The sequence below is a fragment of the Elaeis guineensis genome, chromosome 15 (genome assembly GCF_000442705.2).
Source record: "Elaeis guineensis isolate ETL-2024a chromosome 15, EG11, whole genome shotgun sequence".
In the NCBI taxonomy this organism is placed as follows: domain Eukaryota; kingdom Viridiplantae; phylum Streptophyta; class Magnoliopsida; order Arecales; family Arecaceae; genus Elaeis; species Elaeis guineensis.
The window spans coordinates 42,914,845-42,936,002 of NC_026007.2; the positions used below are offsets into that span (position 1 = coordinate 42,914,845).

The 21,158-nt window shown below is 38.9% G+C and overlaps 1 protein-coding gene and 1 long non-coding RNA gene across 3 annotated transcripts; both read left to right on the plus strand.

Annotated features, from left to right (window-relative positions):
* Positions 1–675: 675 nt before the first annotated feature.
* On the plus strand, positions 676–21,140 carry LOC105061485 (OBERON-like protein). 2 transcript variants are annotated; one of them, XM_010945546.4, is made up of 3 exons: positions 676–868; positions 1,378–2,502; positions 20,351–21,140. In XM_010945546.4, exons 2-3 carry the CDS (start codon positions 1,410–1,412, stop codon positions 20,947–20,949), a joined length of 1,692 nt encoding a protein of 563 aa, XP_010943848.1. In that variant the 5' UTR covers positions 676–868; positions 1,378–1,409; the 3' UTR covers positions 20,950–21,140. The 2 variants fall into 2 exon arrangements, with proteins under 2 accessions (XP_010943848.1, XP_010943847.1); XM_010945545.2 differs by having other exon boundaries at positions 681–868; positions 1,347–2,502.
* Positions 2,518–17,215, plus strand: LOC105061484 (uncharacterized). The gene is made up of 2 exons (XR_012137101.1): positions 2,518–9,627; positions 9,743–17,215. It is a non-coding gene; the product is annotated as an uncharacterized lncRNA (long non-coding RNA).
* Positions 21,141–21,158: the final 18 nt, after the last annotated feature.

A 21,158-nucleotide genomic window follows, 5' to 3' on the forward strand; every position in this document is an offset into this window, starting at 1 on the left:
TTTATAAATTTTTTTGAAATTACAGTGCAAATGCTTAACTCCCTTGACTTCAACAATGGTTTACCTTACGCTAGATATGATCATTCCACTTCTTATATTTAAATATTAGATCAACTTTGATGATGGTTAAATCTAGTCCTGTGTTCAAATAAGCTTATTAATTTCGAAACAAACTTGAGCTACTTAAGGAAATGTAGTGAAAGCACAAGATTTGCCACGACATTTTGAGTTAATTTTTCTGGTTGTATTTAGTTGTATGGTTGATATTAATTTTGATATAAAAGTAATAATTAATTAATTAATTAAATATATATATATATATATATATATATATATATATATATATATATAATTTAATGATGTCCCGATTTCCAAAATATTTATTATTTTAAGTCATCTCCAAAATATTTACTATTTTAAGTCATTAAAAAAAAAAAAAAAAAAAAAAAAGCAAGGCTGTTTGCACCAACAACCCATCCCATTCCTCCATGTCCCAGACACCACACCAGTCAAACTTGCTGTTTAGGCTGGACAAATGAGGCAGCGCCCCGTCATTGTCCGTACCATGGGCACGCTGCGAGAAGCACTTGACCGGTCAAACCCCGTCTCTGCCACCGGCCGCTCCGGTCATCCCATCTCATCTTGAAACCGGGCCTCCCTTCCCTTTTTAATGTTTTCGCTTCTCCTTGCATCGTCTTCGGGACTTCGACGTCTCTTTCCCTGGAGGAGGGGAAGAGAGAGAGGAGAGAGAAAGGCCCGACAAAAACCCTAGTTCTTCTCTTTCTTCTCTTCTTTAGACTCCTCTCAGCTCAACACCACTCGGAGGCATCTCTCTGGTTCCCTTTTTCCTCGGAATTCTCTCTCTCTGGTAAGCGATCCAGCCCTAATTACTCAATTTTTCTTCTGTCTTTGTTTTGATTTGCTGGACCTCTAGGGTTTTCGGGGCTGTCGTTTTCTTTTTACGTCCTCTTTATTTTATTTTGTTGGTCAGGTGAATCACTTGGATGTATTAGGTTCTGTGATCAATTTTGGATATTTTAGTTCGGAGTAATTGATTAAGGTGATTAGGATTTCCGATTCGTTTCTGGAGCAAGATTGGGTTTTGGTGCTGCGCGTTGGACGAATTTCTGATTTTGAGCTGTTATTTTTTCATTTGTTTTGTAAATTAGGATTTGTGATTAATTTCTGCAGCAAGATTGGGTTTTGGCTCTGTATGTTGGAGAAATTTATGATTTTGATAGTTTAGCGATTTTAGACTGAATTCAATGTGTTAGTTTTAAAGAGGTGAAGTTTAGAAATTTTAGGTGCTGTAGTTGAGATGAGTTTAAATTCATTCTTCATTACAGGTTAGGGTCATTCATATGGGTACCTCTTCAGGTGCAAATTTCCACCAGCAACCAACCTCAACAATGCGACCCCCGCGCCAGCACCCAAGGCCTGCAGGGCTGCATACCTCCTTATCACTGGCTTCATCAGATGCTGGTGGGTCCCCCGATGGGCAGGAACCTGGATCGAATTCTGATCAAGGGAACGACTCTGCCACCGAGAGTGCTAGCTCACGCGAGACCTGGCCCATCGAGACCAATCGTTCCGATGCCATGGTGGTGAAGAAAGTAGACAAGGAAGAAAATGATTGTCTTGAAACACAGGTCCTTCACAGGGTTTCCAGAGCAGATAAGTTATCACTTCGTGAAATTGCTCGGGAAAGAGTGGAGGTGATATCTGACAGAATGATGGTTATGCCAGATGAACTTCTCGAAGAGAACAAGAGTGAGCTCCGGTTGATCCTTGAGGGTGCGGGAGGATCTCAGCATATAGAAGAATTCTTGCATCTGCAAAAGCTTGTTCAAGGGAGAGTTGACTTGACAGCTAAAACCCTTGCCAGGGCTCATAGAGTGCAATTGGAGATTCTTGTTGCAATTAAAACAGGAATTCAGGCCTTTCTGCATCCGAGCGTCAGCATCCCACAGAGTCGCCTGGTTGAGATTTTCTTGTATAAGAGGTGTAGAAACATTGCCTGTCAAAGTGCTATACCGGCAGATGAATGTAGCTGTGAGATATGCACCAATAGGAATGGTTTCTGTAACCTTTGCATGTGCGTGATCTGCAATAAATTTGATTTCGAGGTCAATTCATGCCGCTGGATTGGATGTGATATGTGCTCCCATTGGACACACACAGATTGTGCTATCCATGTTGGCCATATTGGAACAGGACAATTGGTTAAAAGTGGAGCAGGCGTTTCTGAAATGCTTTTCCGGTGCCAGGCTTGTAATAGGGCATCAGAGTTGTTAGGGTGGGTTAAGGATGTGTTTCAACACTGTGCTCCTGGATGGGACCGGGAGGCCCTGATGAGAGAACTTGACTTCGTTAGCAAGATTTTCCGTTTGAGTGAGGATCCCAAAGGGAGGAAGTTGTACTGGAAATGTGGAGATCTCATTGAAAAGATTAAGAGTGGTGCCACTGAGTCAGTTTGCAGAATGCTGCTTCTGTTTATCCAAGGTATAGCCAATTTTGTGCATTAGTTATAAATATATCTCACTGTTTTAAATGTCAACTTCACTTATTCTTGAAGTCTAAGCTGGGTCTTATTAAGGAAATGTTTGAGATTTCTTACTCAGAGAATTGTGCTGATTGCTAATTTATGGAAATATCATCCTATGCAACACAAAATCCTTCTTTCATAATCTCTTTGCATATATTCCATTTATTATGTGTTCGAGTTAATCTCTAGTCATCTCTTACTCATTTGTTATAGTATGCAGGTTTGTACATTGTTTCATCCTCCCATTGAGCCTCTATCTTTTATAGATATTAATGTAGTGTTTACTTTTAGAAGCATGCTTATGAAATTTGAGAGCATCTTGTTGAAATCATGGATTCAAAAACCACACAGAATGGGACAGTACCATAGTACCATACTGTTTTGATGCAAAAGTGGCACAAGTATGGGTGTTGGGGTGTCAGAACCACCCACATCAGTATGTATCTTCCATACCGATGCAAACCGATGGTACAGCACCAACTGTACCAGTTGATATTGACAGTTTTTCATTCATTTTGATATTTTCAATTTTTACGTATTGTTGGTACCAGTACCATACTGAAACCATACCATTTCGATGAAAAATGGTACACAGTCCAATACTGGTATTTAAAACCTAGGTTATAATAGTCATGAGCTTAGGTATAGCAATATGCATTCATATTTATTCTTTCCCTCAAGTAATTTGTATGATATAATTTCATGAAAGAAGGATCGACTCTTCTTGGGCAGCCTAGATACAGTAGCTGTGAAGCTGTTGTTATGCGTGGTTAGAGTACTTTCTTCTGAAAGTAGGATAGCATCCTTATCAAACATGTATGTACATTACTTTTTAGTGTTTCTGTTGCCACATAAGACTTGAGCCCTTGTAACCTATGCATGGCCATTTTGAATTGAAAATATCAGTTAGATTGGGGTGCATAAATTGTTTAATATCGATTTTTCGGCTTTTTTTTGTTTTTGGTTATAATTTTTTGGCTATTCTTTACAACTGGCTCAAAGAACATATGTCGGGTATGTTGATGGGTTGAACATGGTCTCAATACCTCATGTGTCTGCCAGAGTGAGGTTGTTGTTTTTCTTTGTTCCATTAAAAGTTTAAGGTTTATAGTCCCCCCTCCCTATGGCCTGCACTACAAATCTGTATAGTGTCAGGTTGTACTTTCTTCTGCAGGATATCACTTGTATTTTGAATAGTATTTTGCACATTTGATGCATGTGGAAAACCCTATAGGCTTTGGTGTGTTTTGTGTAATTTACTGGCAATAGTTCAAAATGTAGAAACCAATATCTTTAGAGCTTCAAAGTCCCTTGTACATATTTCCTTCAGCCCTAACATAATTAAGCAGTATGGAATATCTGACAATTAAAGAAACATGTCAAATCCTTAAACAAAATGTCATATTATATAAAAAAACTTTTTGGTTTTCAAACTTCAAGCTCCATTGCCCATTAAGGTTGATAGTTTGATACTGAGAGTACTGTTTGATCACAAGCTTTTAATGAGTTAAAGAGAATCTGTGCAAATTAAAAAGTGATGAATAAACCTCCAATATCCCTTCTGTGTAAGAAACCTGCTTCCTGAGTGAGGTGATTGCTTATAAGTCATGCTTTTGTGTATGCATGAGTGGAATTTACAAGACACTACCTCATTTGATAAATATTTCCTCAAGTCTATCTCTCTTTAAAATAGGCCTAGAAAAAGATAATAAAATAATCAGTTAGCAAAGGAGAAACATTTACGCAGGGGCATTTTGCAATATGTATAAAATATTATAGGATATTACCTTTGAAGCTCTCTAGTTCATAGTTCTCCAATCCATCAGGCTTCTTTAACTCATACTTTATTAAATACCTCCTTGCATAAATTAGGAGTTCCTTGTGAATCATGATCCAATATTAAATTTGACATTTTTGTCAAGTTTTGCTTACCATCACGGATTTAGGTCACTAATCAAGAATCACAGAAACTTGTAGCAGTCGAGTATGCATAACACATCCAGAACCTTCCGTAAGTGATTATGGACAATGATCAAAGAAATGAGGGTTCACAACGTAAATCATTCTTTCTTGAGATATTTGATTTATGAAAAATTATTTTCCCTATCGAAGTTTTATGCAGGCCTATATTGCTGATATAGGAATATGAATTCCATTCATATGCCAGTTAAAGGCACATGCATGTGAGTTGTATGACCCATGTCCTATAAAGTGTGCTCCAAATATTTCTAGTGTAATTGGCCAAAAGACGTATTTTATCATAGCTCTCTAAAGCAACTGAAAAGTGTATAAATATCCAAGCAGAAAAGTCTAAAAGAAATTACTTGGAATTTTTATCTCCTCCAAATTTTTTCCACAATGATTCTATATCCATGAAGCAATAAATGATCAATAACCAAAAGAAAACATCTCATAGTATTGCTATTTCTCTAAACAAAGTTACAATTACTATATTTTTTGGTTCAAACTTCCATTGTATTTCAAAGATGATTAAACCATGAAGGTTCTTTATTAGATTTGTCTCTCATGCTACATTGACCGCTGGATTGTGACTTAGTGCTATGTGGTGCCAATTGATCATAATCCTCTTGTAAGTGTAAGGGTCAATCCAATGTACTACAAATCTAGGATACAACGTTACAACCAAAAAGTGGACTACATTAATTAATTCAGATCCATAATGCTTACCTCCATATTACCAGCTGTTTAACACCTTTGGAGATAGTCTCATCATTCCTCTACTTCACCAACCATCAATGAGAATATTCCCCTTAAACCTCTTAAATAAGTTATTATAGTGTTCTTTTGAAAAGGAGCTGTGATATTTGGGAAGTCAAGGGACTGCATGATGCAGCCCATGGTTTAATTAACAGAAAATAAAGGGGAAATGGGTGAGAATTTGAAGGGGGGGATGAAGTGTGGGAGGAGTCCACCTCCTTGGATAGACCTTAGATAAGATCAAATCCAGAAAACTTAGTAAACGACTCTGGAAAAAGTACCAGTTTATTTCAGACTCTGTAAATATTTTTTCACTATCTGAAAATGCATACGATGGACCTTATATAGACTCTTAGAAGTTTCAGGATAGTTACAGACCTTCAGACCAGACTTTTGACCAATAAATGACCTTGGGACTAGACTCTTAACTAATAAATGCATCCTAATAAAAACACTCTGGAAAGACTAAATGACTCTTAGGATAACCTGAAAATTTGACTGAGAAATTCTAGAATAATCTAAGGAAATATCTGCTGAAAATATCTAGCTGAATCTAAGAAACTATCTGACTTATTTTCCATCAATCCTCCCTCTGTTGGAAAGAACTCGTCTCCGACTAGTGAAAAGGTTGATATCGATCAAAAAGTTCTGGGTCACAGCACTGAAAATCTGAAGCAATAATCCAAGTACTCTTAGAAATTGGCTTTCCTTTCCATTTGATAAGAAACTTCTTGTATCTCCCATTTTTGGTGGAGACAATCTGTTTATTAAGAACATCTTCAATGACATCCATGTTCTTTGGCACCTCTGGAAGTCTCGGAGTTGAAATAACTGATGGAGCTTCCTCATTATCGCCATAACAAGGACTAAGATCCTCAACATTAAAAATTGGACTGATAGTAAGCTCCTCGGGCAGTTCAAGTAAATGAGCATTTCCTGCAAGTCGCTTTAGCACTTTGAAAGTGCCTGCTTTTCTTAAATGAAGCTTTTGGAATGCCCCCTTTAGAAAGTATTTTGGCCTCAGGCGAACAAGCACTTTATCTCCTACTTGAAACTCTACAAATCTTCTGTGCTTGTCTGCATCAGACTTGTATTGCTCATTACTGGCAGCAATTTTCTTCCTCACTTCTTCATGAATCTCATGGATATGCTTACCAAAATCCTCAGCTTCTTGACTGGTCCGGCCTTCAATAGGTAATGGAACAAGGTTGATAGGTTGCCGTGGCTTTAAACCTGTGACAATCTCGAAAGGAGACCATCCTGTACTTCTGTTAACACTACTATTGTAAGCAAATTCTGCTGTTGGCAAGATCAGATCCCATGATTTCATATTTTGCCCCACAAGACAGCGCAAAAGATTGCCCAAACTGCGATTGATGACCTCCGTTTGATCATCAGTTTGTGGATGGTAGGCATTAAAAAACTTCAGTTGTGTACCCATAAGTTTCCATAGGATTTCCAGAAGTAGCTTACAAATTTAGCATATCCATCAGAAACTATGGTCTTAGGATTTAGGAAGACCATGTAACCTCACTACTTCGTAGAAGAAGATTTGGGCAATTTTTGATGCATTTGATGCCTTCCAACAGGGAATAAAATGGGCCATTTTTGAAAATCTATGTACCACGACAAAGATTGAGTTGTACCCTCTAGTTGTTTTAGGAAGCCCTAAAACAAAATTCATATATAAATCTTCCCATGGTACTTGAGGCACTGGAAGAGGTGTATAGAGCCTTGAATTCTGCTTGTGATCCTTTGAAACTTGACAAACACGTCATTGCCGAATAATCTTTTCAACATCACACCTTAGCCGTGGCCGATAGAATCTATCCTCCACCAAGGATGTTGTCTTGTCATGTCCATAGTGTCCAGCTAGTCCTCCTGAATGTAACTCCCAAACGACAAAATCATGAGTTGAAGTATTTGGCAAGCATAATCAGTTACCATAGAAAAGAGAACCGTTCCTCAAACTAAAATGAGGATGAGTAACAGCCACGTTTTGCTGCAAATCTGTATAAATTGTCCCAAAATAGGGATCACTTGCATACTTATTTTCTAACTCTTCAAAACTAGCCTCTTTGATAGACATAACAGCCAGCACGGTTGCCTTCTGACTGAGAGCATCTGCTGCCTTATTTTCAGCACCTGAATAATGTCCGATCACGTAGAAAAATTGTTGCAAATAAGCACCCCACTTGGCATGCTTGGAGCTTAGGTGCCTCTGGGAATTAAGATACTTCAATGCCTCATGGCCGGAATATAAGATGAATTCCTTGTAAGATAAATGATGCTTCCAATGCTTGACAGCTTGGACTATAGCATAGAACTCAAGGTCATAAGTCAAGTATTTCTTCTTTGCTTCATTGAGTTCCTCACTATGATAAGCAATAGGATGCCCTTGTTGGCTAAGGACTGCACCAATGCCTAAATGTGATGCATCACAAGTGAGCTCGAACACCTTATCTAAATCTGGACTTTTTAAGACATGTTTCTATCATCTTCATCTTTATTTCTTGAAAAGCCTGATCAACTGCCCTCATCCACACAAAATTTCCTTTCTTTAGGCATTCTGTAATTGGTGCCATGATGGAGCTAAGATTGCGAATGAAACACCGATAAAAAGTGGCTAATCCATCAAAGCTTCTTACTTCACTTAATCTGGTTGGTGTAGGCCAATCAAGAATAGCCTTCACCTTTTCAGGATCGGCCTTATTGCCTTCAGAAGAAATAATAAATCTCAAGAAACTGACACAATCAGTTAAGGATGCACACTTCTTCAAATTGATATAGAAATTCTCCACCCGTAAAGTCATCAAAACCTTTTTAAGGTGAGTCAGGTGTTGCTCTCTGTTGCTGGTGTAAATCAGTATATCATTGAAGTATATTGCCACAAATATTCCGGTATAGGGCCGTAGGAGATGTGTCATTATCCTCATGAAGGTGCTTGGTGCATTTGTAATCCCAAATGGCATCACCAACCATTCATAGAGACCATCTTTTGTCTTGAAAGCTATTTTTCATTCGTCACCTGGATGAATTCTGATTTGATGATAACCACTCCTGAGGTCAATTTTTGAAAACACCTTTGCTCCAGCCATTAAGTCAAGCATATCATCAAGTCTAGGTATAGGAAGCTGGTACTTGATGGTTATTTTATTTATGGCTCGACTATTGATGCACATCCTCCAAGATCCATCTTTCTTTGGCATCAATAATGCTGGAACAGCACAGGGGTTGAGGTTTTCTCTGATGAAACCTTTAGAAAGAAGATCTTCAACTTGCCTTCTTAATTCTTCATGTCCAGTTGGGCTCATTCGATAGGTCGGCAAGTTTGGAAGTGAAGCTCCAGGTACAAGATCAATTTGCATGTTGAATTTCACGCATCGGGGGAAGTCCTTTTGGCAACTCCTCAGGAATTAAGTCAACAAATTCTGATAATATTTGCTGAATATCAAAATCTGAATTAGGTAGTTGATGTTGATTGCTCTCCTGTTTCTCCATTACAACCAATGCATAGGTAAGATCTTCCTTCTTGCTCTCTCCTTCGAACCTCTTTATGGATAACGCCTTTACTTCTTTCTTTTCGGCTAATTGCTTCACCTTGGACTCTTCATCTTTCATGGGCATCAACCTGATCTTCCTCCACTGGTACAAGGTGTCAATATTCGCTTCCCCATCATGTAGTATTTTCCTGTCATATTGCCATGGCCTTCCTAACAGAATATGAGCAACCTACATTGGAATGACATCACACCATACTGTTTTTTTTATATCGATCTCCAGTTGAAAATGTTACCAAGCATTGCTTTATAACTAGAAGAGAGGTATCATTGATCCAAGCAACTTTGTGGGGTTCCGGGTGTTGTCAGGGCTTTAGCTTGAGTTTGTCAACAAGTGCTTGTGAAACAATATTTGTGCAGCTATCTCCATCAATGATGAGCTTCACAACTTGATCGCTACGTTCAACATTGGTGTGAAATATACTGGCGCAAAGCCAATGGTCTTCACATGCTTCTTTTGGTGCTATTAAGAGTTGCCACATCATCATTGACACTTGTTTTACTCCTGCAACTTCATCGATATCATCTTCTTGTTCTTCAAGGGCTTGCACCGTATCATTTTCTTCTTGAATGTCAGCAGCCTCTTCCTCTCCACAGAAAGTCAGATTCTTGCTTGGACACAATTTTGCAAAATGGCCCTTTCTCCACACTTATAACACTCAATTTGTCTCTCCTGTTTGCTGGAAGTTTCTGCAACAATTCTTCATGCAAAATCTGAAGTTCCAGGAAGACTTTTGCTAAAATTTGCTTTTAACTGCAGTCTGTTGAGTTCCTAATTCCTGGCAACAAGGTCCCCTAATTGAGGTACAGAACTTCTTGTGTGTCTGCCTTAACTGTTCTTCAATTTTAAGAGCCATTTGATCAGTTTCATCCACACTAAAGAGGCGCACCGTCGTTAACTCCTGCTTAATTTTGGCAGGTAATCTCATCTTATATCGAGACAAAAGTTGATGGTCATCTTCATCAACATGGCACTGAATGATAAGTCATTGAACTTCTCCGTGTATTCTTCGACTATCATTGCTCCTTGCCGTGACTGCAATAATTCATCATAAATTGAGTCCTCATAACCAAGAGGAAGATACTTCTCTGGTAACTTGAGCTTCATTTCCTCCCAATGAATTATAGGAGGCTGCCCAAGTCTATTGAGCCGCTTTTCAGTGCTACACCACCACATACGTGGTTGCCCCTTTAGTTTCATTTCACAAATCTAACCTTTCGATCTTCAGACATCTCGTACCAATTAAAATAGTCTTCCATTGTCGTTGTCCAATCAGTGAAGGAATGAGGGTCAAGCTTCCTCAAAAAATCCGGAACATCAATCTTAACCTTCTTGGTAATGTCATCATAGGCCCTGTGTTGCTGGAATATCTGTCGATAGTTCCCGGCCAGCCCCCTCTCAACAACAGGCTGAGGTTGATTATGTTGGACTGGATGTTGATGCATAATTCTTCTTGGTGCGCCTGCATCGCCAGCTTCTACCTCTTAAACATCTTCATGATTTTCATTGTCAGCCTCAGGTCTTGGGTTTTCTGGAGCTGTTGCCCTTTCTATCTCCAGGTTAGTCACACAAGCAAAGAGATCTTGGAGTTGTTAAGCAATCTGTAAAAGTGAATCATCTCTTTGGTGATCCGTGAGCTTCCTGCAGTATTCCGTTCCACTTCTAGTGGCCATTAGAGCACAATTACTGATGGCAACCTTGCTCTGATACCAAACTAATGCAGCCCAGGGTTTAATTAACAGAAAATAAAGGGGACATGGGTGAGAATTTGAAGGGGGATGGAGTGTGGGAGGAGTCCACCTCCTTGGATAGAACTTAGATAAGATCAAATCCAGAAAATTTAGTAAACAACTCTAGAAAAGGTATCAGATAATTTCAGACTCTAAAATATTTTTTGACTGATCTGAAAATGCATACAATGGACCTTATATAGACTTACAAGTTTTGGGATAGTTATAGACCCTTGGACCAGACTTTTGACTAATAAATGACCTTGGAACTAGACTCGTAACTAATAAATGCAGCCTAATAAAAACAGACTCCGGAAAGGCTAAATGAATCTTAGGATGACTTGAAAATTTGATTGAGAAATTCTGGAATAATCTAAGGAAATATCTGCTGAAAATATCTAGCTGGATCTGAGAAACTATCTGACTTATTTTCCATCACTGCATGATGCATATGCAGCATGCAAGCACATATGCGGTTAGTATCTTTTAAATATATAAAAATAGATAAAATATGTTAAGTACTTAAAAACAACAATAATGATAGTGATGTTTTTCTAGCAATATGAATAACAGTAACAACTAACAATTGGTGCTTATCATTTAGTACCTAATGCTAATAGTGATAGTTGTAACATAACTGAAACCCACATTCAACCTGGCCATCAGTTAGAACATGCTTCATGCACTCGGGCCCACATAAGTGTCATAGATATTTGGCTTCATAATACTAAGTGGGTCATATAGTGCTAATTGAGCAACACGTATGGCCACACCACACTAAGTCGACTGCCTCCAATTTTGCCCCCATTGAAGCTCCATTCTAAAACAAAAAATTAATGTTTGAAACGCACAAGGGCATCAGAAGCTGAGCTTGAGTTTAAAAAAACTGGTTCACGTGATTGAGGCGAGGGGTGCAGATGAGGGCAATGAAGTTGCTAATGAATTGGAACATAATGTAGGAGAAGAGAGGCAGAGGAAGGCTTTTGTCTTTTAAAGTCTTAGGTGTTGGGAGTGGTGGCTTGGTAACATTGGACCAAAAGGCAAGGATCTAATGGTACCAGAAGCACCAAAGTTTCAAGAAACCAAGGAGGAGCACCACTAAGCCCTTCCCAATCATGTCTTTATATATGCTGATCCTGTTCACCACCACCATCTAATATTAGGGTTGAAAGTTGTAAGTTGCTAGACCTGTGTTTACTGAATAATTTTCTTTCTAGCTTGATCTGATAAAAGTTGAGTTCAGCTTTTGCCATCTTGATCCAGATCATACCCATTCAGTTGATAGGTTGGGTCTAGCAGAGTATGCTTTTGGGTTGGGTGTAAGTTATGTAGCATGACCCTTGTTTACTAAATAATTTTTGTTGAATCAAGTTGCATTCAGCTGTGCATGGTTTAATCCAATCATACACAAATCCAACTCAATTAAGGTTGAAATTTCACTTTGGGATCCATTTGACGTACCTAAATTCTAGGTCTGAGTGTCAAGCTATTTTGATTGCATACGGATCAAATCTAGATATGCCCAGTCCACTTGCAAATCTAATAATAAATGATTGCTAGAAGCCTTTATATTGTTTACTAACTTATTAATACAATATAAATTGTATTACAAAAGTTTAATATTAAAAACCAATGCAATTTTCTTAATAAATAAAACTAATAGAAGTTTTAATGATGTAAACATTGACCAAGGTTTGCTTATTACTTCATTGCGTTTATTACAAATATATTAGTCCGAATTTATCTGATACTTTTTAAATAGAACTTACAAAATTAACCCAGGAGCAGCTTAAGTATAAGTGTCTATTTGAGGACCTTTGAGCCTTGCACTATTTGATGAAAAAAAAGGAAATTATTATAAAAAAAAAAAAAAGCAACAAGGATACATAAATGGTCTTATTGTATTTTTGATACTTACCGTCCCTTTGGCCTTAACCGTCCATGATACCAATGATATTTGGAAATAAAATAAAACAAAAGTATTATTGATTTTTCTTTCTTGAGCTCCTGAAAGTAACTCAAAATAACAAAGAGAGAATAGTTAATAGATCTGGTTGTGCTTGTGCATCCCTTTGTCATAGGGCATCTTGCCACTACAAAGTGCTTTCTCACCCATGAGAGAAGATTTGGTATGAGTCTATGCATCCACTAATAACATGTGATTAGTATAGAGACAGATTTATCGAGTAATGCTTGGATCCGAAGGTGTTGTTTTAAATTTTTAATGTCATTTCAAGGGGAGTTAGGAAAGTAAAATGTAAATAAGGCAAACGCTACATGAACATTAAATAAATGGGAACATAGAAATAATAAGATGGGCAAAGCAGTGTTGTAAAAAAAGCACAATAAAAAGAACAATAGAATGAGTCATATTGTTTAGAAGTGCTGCAGTTAGCTTTATGTGTAGATGAATCAAATTTGGGCCTCTTCAGGAATAGCTTTACACTGGTTGGGTTTGTAATAGCCCACTATATACTTCTCACTGTAACCCAGATGTGTCATGCACCATTTGTTGTAGCAGACTAGCAGTAGAATTTGTTATTTTAATGGAGTCTTGCAGTGAACCAAGCCGGAGGCATGACAAGGATGATATAAGTGGTTAAGTCACTAACAAACTCTCAAAATTTCTCCTGGACAAAGATATTTCTTGATCAGCTTTGCTCACATGAAAACAGTAAGAGAGAGAGAGAGAGAGAGAGAGAGAGAGAGAGAGATTTGATGGTGGCAAATGAAGTAAGGAGGTCCTTCCCACCTGTCAAGCTGGCCTATATTGCTGCACGTCGCCATGGCTACCTCCTGCATGAGATGTCTAACCAGCACTTCTATCCAACGTATGAGTAGCCATTCAAGGCTTTCTCAGTTTGCACCTATTTGTATCACTACCAATGAAGATGTTCATCTAGGTTTAGACACAGAGAGGAACTTTATATCAAATTGATCCTCCTTAAATGGAATTATGATCTAAACCATCCAATGGAAACAAAACAAAAAGATATTTATGTTCTTGATTTTGTTGATATTAATGATTGGGCAATTAATTTACATGCTATGGGAAGGTCTATAGTTGATAAGGTAATTGAAGGAAGGCTGAAGGCATGCAAGGAGGAAACATTAAAGTGGAGGCAGAGTATTGTGGCTAATATTAAAGGTAAAGGGACCTAGTCGAACTTCAGACAGGACTTGATTGGCAACTTGGTGTGGAAGTTCACCTAGGAAAGGCTGTCTTATATGGAAGGTTGTTATTAGGCACTAATGGTTCTTAGTCCATTAAAGTAATTCATTGATGACATAATTTGATAAAGAACAGTTTTAAATCAACATTATAAGAACGCTTGCTAGGCATAAGCTTAGATTCGATGTATGGCTAGAAATTCTTGTATAGAATCCCTTTTTTTAATCTGAACTACTATGTATTTAGTGAGAATAGTGGAAGGTGTAAACATAGAAACATTATGCCAATGACTCAGTTGATGATTTAATTTGATGTAAAATTGATTGATCGATAAGGGGACGGGTATTTTTGACAATTCTGTGTGCATGACCAAACCCAATTCTATTTGATTTTCAGATTTCAGAGTATTATAGATTTTTATGAAATCCAATGCACACATCCATTTTTTTCTTGGAAAAGAATAATTCACAAGAGGGAGTAACAACACAAAATGAAACCAAACCATGAAATTGTGTTTAGCAGTTTTTGACACGAGTGATGTGCGAAAACTGGATCTGCTTTATAGTGAACATACCTACCATGGTATTCCATACCGGCTGGTACACCCCATATTGTGCCGTACCGGCAGAGAATCGGTTCGGTTCAAATCGGTTTTTTAGAGAATGATCTGAATCAGACTGAACCGGTCGGTTCGGTATGGTATCGGCTCGAACCATCCGATATTGGGTAGTTTGGTCTGGTACGGTACCGATTTGATCCGGTTCGGTTTAGTTTTTTTTTCTTTTTTTTTTTTTTTTTGGCTGTTGGTTGGGATTTTTTTGATTTTTTTTTATTGTTGGTATGGTTCGGTACGGTATGGTACTGTATCAGCCGGCAACCGGCACGGGTTCCAATACCGAGTCCGCGAACCTTGATACCTACGTACTTGTAGAAAAATTTCAGGCTCAACTGGGATTCTGAATATTATCTTCTTCTTCAAAGGTTTAGGAAAAGTAATTCTTTTTGACTATTGGATGGATGTGAAACCCTGGACGGTGTGCTGACAATATTGGCTCACTTTAACCCATTTACTTCTTTATATGTAATTATAGAAGTTAAAGGTAAACTTATCATAAATATTCATACACCTGGTGTCCTTTGTGCAGTTCAAAATTGCAATTGGAGTTAAATCTAGTTATTTCACATTGGGTTTGCCTAAGAGGCAACAAAATAAGATGGTAGTTGCCAGGTATGTATGGATCATATTGGTAGACAGGAAGTACTAGAACCTGCTAGTATGAAGAGAATTGCAAAGGGGAGGAATTAAGGTTGAATCAGTGGCAAAATTAGTAGTGATATATTTAGTATAAGAAGCCAAGAATGAATTACTAGATAATAAAGTACAAACATTTGTCCAAGATGATTATCTTATGTGCAAGAAATTCTAACAGACTCTTTTCTTTTCCTTTTTTCTTTGTCTCTTTTTTTGTGCCTTTGTGAGGGATAATAGTCTTTGAGAGATCACAATTCAAATTGTCATTCCATGAGAGGCTGTGATTTAAATAGGTAGGATATAAAATAATAAAAATATTATTCGACATACTTGACAAAGTGACATGAGTATGATTTTAGGCATTTCGTGGAAATGACTCACTAGACGAGATTAGAGCTGATAATGCCTTAAATGTGGTGCAAAGTTCGCTATTTGATGTTCTACACCTCACTTTCAGTTTACTGTGACTCCTGTGTTTAAGCTTCACACATAGGATGATAAGTTTTAGAAAAAATATTTAAATTAATAGAGATGCTTATTATGGATCAATGTTTTAAGTCTCCAGTATTGGTACCTTGTATGGTACCATGCACCCCTGTACCAACACATGTTACACTACTGTGGTTGGCGGAGCATGGGTACCATGTGTCAGTATTACATGGGTGTTGAGCCCCTGTACTGCACTGGCACTGTGTCAGTTCAGTAAATAGGCCCCATACAGCCTGCTAGGGGTTGGTTCTTAAAACCTCTATGCATATTATTCATAGCAAATGATGGTCTGGTATATAAATATATATATAACTATTTTCTGCTGGTTCTGCTTATTGAAACGAGGTTCTGGAAGAATTTGGGCTTAGTTAACACTGGTCCTGAATGCTTGCTTTTACATACTCTGCCAGCTGTTATTTAGCATCAAGTGGTTATCATTTTATGCTAAATGGAAGGAAAATTTAGTTGGCTTTCATTCACTTTTTTTTTTCTTTTGGAGATGGTTTTTCAGAAAGTATTTTTATTGAGTGTTATATTGACACATACAAACAAACAGTAAACAAAACCTTCCGGTAGAAGCTTTGAAACTTTGAAGTGGTAGATATCCTTAAACATACTAAAGGATTCTCTTTATGAGCATAGCTAGGCTGCAGGAATTAGAAAAATCTGAATTGCCTGGATGGCAAGTCTTCCGAGAATCCATTAACCGAATTATCCCATTCATATTTCTCCGTCTTTGGCTTGCTGTAGTGAGGTGTCCTACATAAAAAGTCATCTTTTTTTTTTTTTTAAATGATATCATTTATTGGTAAGATATAATATTGCAATGTATTCCTTAAAATCTGACTGACCTATGCATCGGCCTTGAGTACTATTGCCTTTGTTTCCCGAGTTGACTCTGAGGTTGGCTACTTAGAGGCCGTACGAGGTCACCATCGAGCTGGACAAGGAAGAATAGTAGACCTGCAAGACAAGTCCCTGGCTAGAATTGTTGTTGGCAGGGACCCTTTAATGTTCAAGTCAGTCAGGCATCAGAGAATTGTGGAAAGGAGGGAGCGGGAGGGGCTTGAGAGCTTACCTAGGGTCCCCATTTGCCTCCTATTATAGATGATGGCCTTTGGGAATTCCTGCGAAGGGTGGTTGGCAGCTGCAACCACGGAGATTATGCTGCTAATTCCATGTGGGTGAGCTGTCACCAAACAGTTTTGGGGCGCCTTACTGGCACCATTCGAATATGGTAACAACCCGGGGCACAACCGCCATCGAGAATATCGGTCTGGTGCAATGCCAGTTCCTCGTTCAATACTGAGGGGGGTAGGCCGGGCACTTGCTAGGGTGATCTCCACTTTGGTCACATCTGAGGTCAGAGGGACTCCCTTTGTCAAGTGCCACTCTTGAGAGCATTACCAAACAAGATAAGCCTCTGCACATTCTTTAATCATTTGCAAGAGCTGCAATTGGAAGGATTGCATTGCAGGGAAACATTATATCAAATTTGTAGCCGTAATTATTTAAACTCAAATTCAATATGCACCTTGGTTTTGGAAACAGGCAGAATTTGTAGTGTCATGCATTGTCATACCATGTCTGTCCAATGTGTGTTGTCCTTTGTTTCTTCTCTAGGGAACTTTTGTCAAGTGTTGCTGTTACCTTGCATGTTTGTCTCCTCTCAGTTGTATGGGAATGGTTGTAACTGCAACAAGATTGTTCAAGAACCTAGACCTCTGGAAAGGAACTCTTAGCATCAATTTTTCCATACGTGTTGATGCTGCATTGCTGCTCTTGAAATTTGTTTGTGTTTGGCATTGCATCCCCTTCTAAAAGTTAGGCTTAAATTAATTATTAGTCTTGCAGGAACTAAGTTTTGAAGTCTGGCTATCTGAATCAAGTACTATTATATTTCATTAGTTGGCATCATGGAATGCCGTACCATCATGTATCATCCGATATGAGGTGTACCATATCGTACCAATTTTATACTGGTACACCATTTCAGAGCATACTGACACTATCGTGGCGAACCACGTACCAACATTATAGTAGGATTTTATCGGTCCGGGTCCGATACCGAGATGGCGAACCTTGGTTGGCATATTTCATTAAGTGTTTTGTGGAAATTGGTTTTTATTAGTGATTGAATCTCTACTTTCCTTTTTTTTTTCCTTTACTTTCCCTTGTATGCTTTTGTCATTGGAATTTCAAATTCTATGCTTCCTGTTTGAATAATATCATTATCATCTTAAGGTCGAATCCATTTTATGTTTGGATTGTTTCTAGGGTTTGCTGTACTGTACCATACCGGTTCAGTACCGATATGTGGTATGGGAGGGGTACCAATACTTAGTACACCGAACCGGCCCAGTATTGACATAGTAACAAGTTGGCACCGGTATGGAGCCTGGTGTTGAGATGGCGAACCTTGGTTATATCATTGTTATAAAATCAAAGAAAATCAATTTTTTTTAGTGCATTAAAGAAACTAAATTCTGCTTTTGGCTGAAGTTTTATTTTCTGAATCCATTTTGATGCATGAAAGGATTTTAGATTGCTGGCACCAAACTGAACCAAGATAGGAACAGGGAGTGAATAGGTTTAATAGGCCTTTGTTTCTGCTTATAGTAAAATCATGAAAGTCAGAAGGATGAACCAAAAGTTGGATCAAAATATAGGCTAAAGACTCGGGTCTAGCATTATAAAATTTTGTAGGGTGTAGAAGCAGTTTGAATAGTTTGAGGGAGGATCATGTCCAGTGAAAATTAAATGGCAACCGAGACATGGTTGTAACGGCCATATAAATTCCAGGACTTTTCACCTAGGTTGTAGGCATCATCACCTTCATTCCTCTAATTACAACCATGGAACAACAAGGTGAAAGGCAATATTTACTGCATATTGATATGGAGAAAATCAAAAAGTTTTAAAAATTTGGATCCCTACACAGTAGCTTCCACCCAGAATTGGATTAGTGGAAGTAAAGGATGCACTAGACCACCGGAAAAAAAAAGAACCTAATAAAGCACTAAGATGTACTTTAAAAGTAGGCCCTGTTTGGCATTGCTTCCAGTTTCCAATTCTTAGTTCTTTTGTCAAAAGCACAAAAATTGAGCCAAAAATGGTATTCGTAATCCAGTTTCGATTTTCAGTTTTCTGAAAACTCTTAGTTTCTAGAAATTGAGAAACTGAAAAATCTGTTTTTCAAAGTTTATGAAAAGCAAAACTGCCCATTGCAACTGTTGTTGCCTCTATTGCCGTTGCAACCACTACCCTTGCTACCACTCACCAGCCAGTACCAACCACAACTGCTACTCATTGGCCACCACCTACCACTACCATCAATCACTAACCATCGCTATCGCAACACTGCAATTGCTACTTGTTGCTATCCATACCACCATCTCTACTTATTGCTATCGCCACCACCACCATCTCCACCACGAGCATTGCCAAATGCAACTTTGGGTTTGGTTTCAGAAGAAAATGATTTCAATTTTTAAGAAATTGAAAATTGCAAATATACGGAACCAAGGTTCACTATGCCAATATTGGATTCTGTATTGGTCGGTCGGTGGCTTGGTTTGATGATGCCCCCATGTTGTTCTGTGCAGGGCCTGAACCGACACAATAGAAAGAGCAGGAGAGGGAGAATCGAAGAGAGTAAGAGAGAGAGAGAGGGAGGGAGAAGGGGAGAGGGTGAGGAGCTGATGGAGGGCCATGGAGGCTCCAAGATGATCGGAGTGGAGAAAGGGGAGAATAGAGAGAGGCAAAGAGAGAGAGAGAGAGGGAGGGAAGGAGAGGAAGAGGACGAGGAGGCTGCTGTGGTCGAGGACCATGGAGGCCCCTAGATGACTGGATGAGGGCCCCTTCTTTGGATTGAAATAGGAGAGATAGGAGAGCGAAGCTGCTTCTCCAGTCATTCGGGGGCCTCCGTGCCCCTCCGATGGCCATTGCTGGCCTCCCCCGCCCTCTCTCTCTCTCCTTCTCTCTCCCCTCTCTCCCCTCTCTCTCTTCTTCTCTCTGGAGGAGGGTGGAGCTTCAGGAGCCTCGATAGCCCTCTGACGGCCTCTCTGGCTTTCCCTTCCCGCTCCTCTCTGTCTTTTGCTCTCTTTCCTTCTCCCTCCCCCTATCCTCACCGGTGTCTGATTTCGAATGCTGGAAGTGTTCCGATCGGCCACAGGCATAGTTCGGCATGTCCCGAATCAAGCAGTCCAAGATAGTTCTGCCGTCCATTTGCTAAACACTACCTTTAGATGCACAACATCCTTGCAAGAAATCCATCTCTATAAGTAGTAAATAGTAAAACACTTTTCCCAAGATTGCTTTGTCAAAATGACAGGCTATTTCCATATTAACAGTGTAAGATCATGTTCACATCCTTATTAGAGGAACACACTCTCTGAATTTTAGCCAGCAAATTTCCGAATCTTGCATTTGTTCACGCGATCTTGCACCATATTTGTTCAATATAATTTGCTAACATGTGATCAAATGTTTTGCATCTTTGATCCAAATCAATGATAAATGATTGCATCATATATACTGTAGAGTATGTCTACCAGGGGGTTTTTTGCTAGCCAGCAACTGGTGAATGCTTTCTGATCTAGGAAGTATTTCTAATTCAATGCAAATGGTAGGTTGGTAGACAAGTCCAAAAGAAACTTAATCAGTGGTCAAATTCAAGATTGATTGATATTTTTAATCCCAGGAAATGCAGCTCTTACCTTTTATTGGTCTCTTGGAATTCATTGTGAATTTTGGTATGCGTTTAAGCTAGATTTAATACCTGCCTTCAGTATTACTATTCTCTTCCACTCTTTCATGGACAGTCACACATGCATGGACAATCAACTATATGTCTATTAAAATAAATACTTATCTTTGTTCAGAGCTTGAGATAGATGCTACAAAAAATTCTGAAACTGAAGAAGCTGGGCATGTGATTTCTCCACAAGAGGCTTGCAACCGAATTGCAGAGGTGGTCCAAGAAGCAGTGAGAAAGATGGAGATGGTGGCAGAGGAGAAGATGCGGATGCTTAAACGAGCCCGTCTTGCTCTGGAGGCCTGTGATCATGAGCTAGAGGAGAAGGCCAGAGAAGTTGCAGAACTCAAGGTGGAAAAGCAAAGGAACAAGCAGCAGGTAGAGGAGCTCGAGAGCATAGTGAGGCTTAAGCAGGCTGAGGCTGAGATGTTCCAGCTCAAGGCCAATGAGGCCAGGCAAGAGGCTGAGAGGCTGCAGAGCATAGCCCTTGCCAAATCAGATAAAGCCGAGCAGGACTATGCTAGTTTGTACCTGAAGCGTCGATTAGACGAGGCAGAAGCTGAGAAACAATATCTATTTGAGAAGATAAAGCTTCAGGAGTCCCAAAGGGCTCCACAGGGAAGCGGCAGCGGCGACCCCTCACAGATGATGTTCTGCAAGATTCAGGACTTGCTGAAGAATGTCTACAGCATGCCTGGCAAATCTCAAGGGCAACAATCAAAATGACCACCTTGCTCTATGCTCAATGTCTAGTGGCATCGACTGGTAGGAATTCTGTTTTGTAATGCTTGACTAGGACCTTCTACTGATCTGCACGTAGTAGTTTGATATGTCAGTTCTATTGTCTTTGAAAGCAACATTCATGTCCTTTTAGCATGTTAGTATATGTTCTAATGTGAGTTACTTTTGCTTTGACATCTTGCTGGAATGCTCTT

Bases quoted from the DNA above. Each gene is read 5' to 3' on its own strand.
- LOC105061485 (XM_010945545.2), top strand. From the start codon at position 1,362: ATGGGTACCTCTTCAGGTGCAAATTTCCACCAGCAACCAACCTCAACA. The intron at 2,503-20,350 runs GTATAGCCAATT...ATCTTTGTTCAG, and splicing joins GCTGCTTCTGTTTATCCAAG to AGCTTGAGATAGATGCTACA.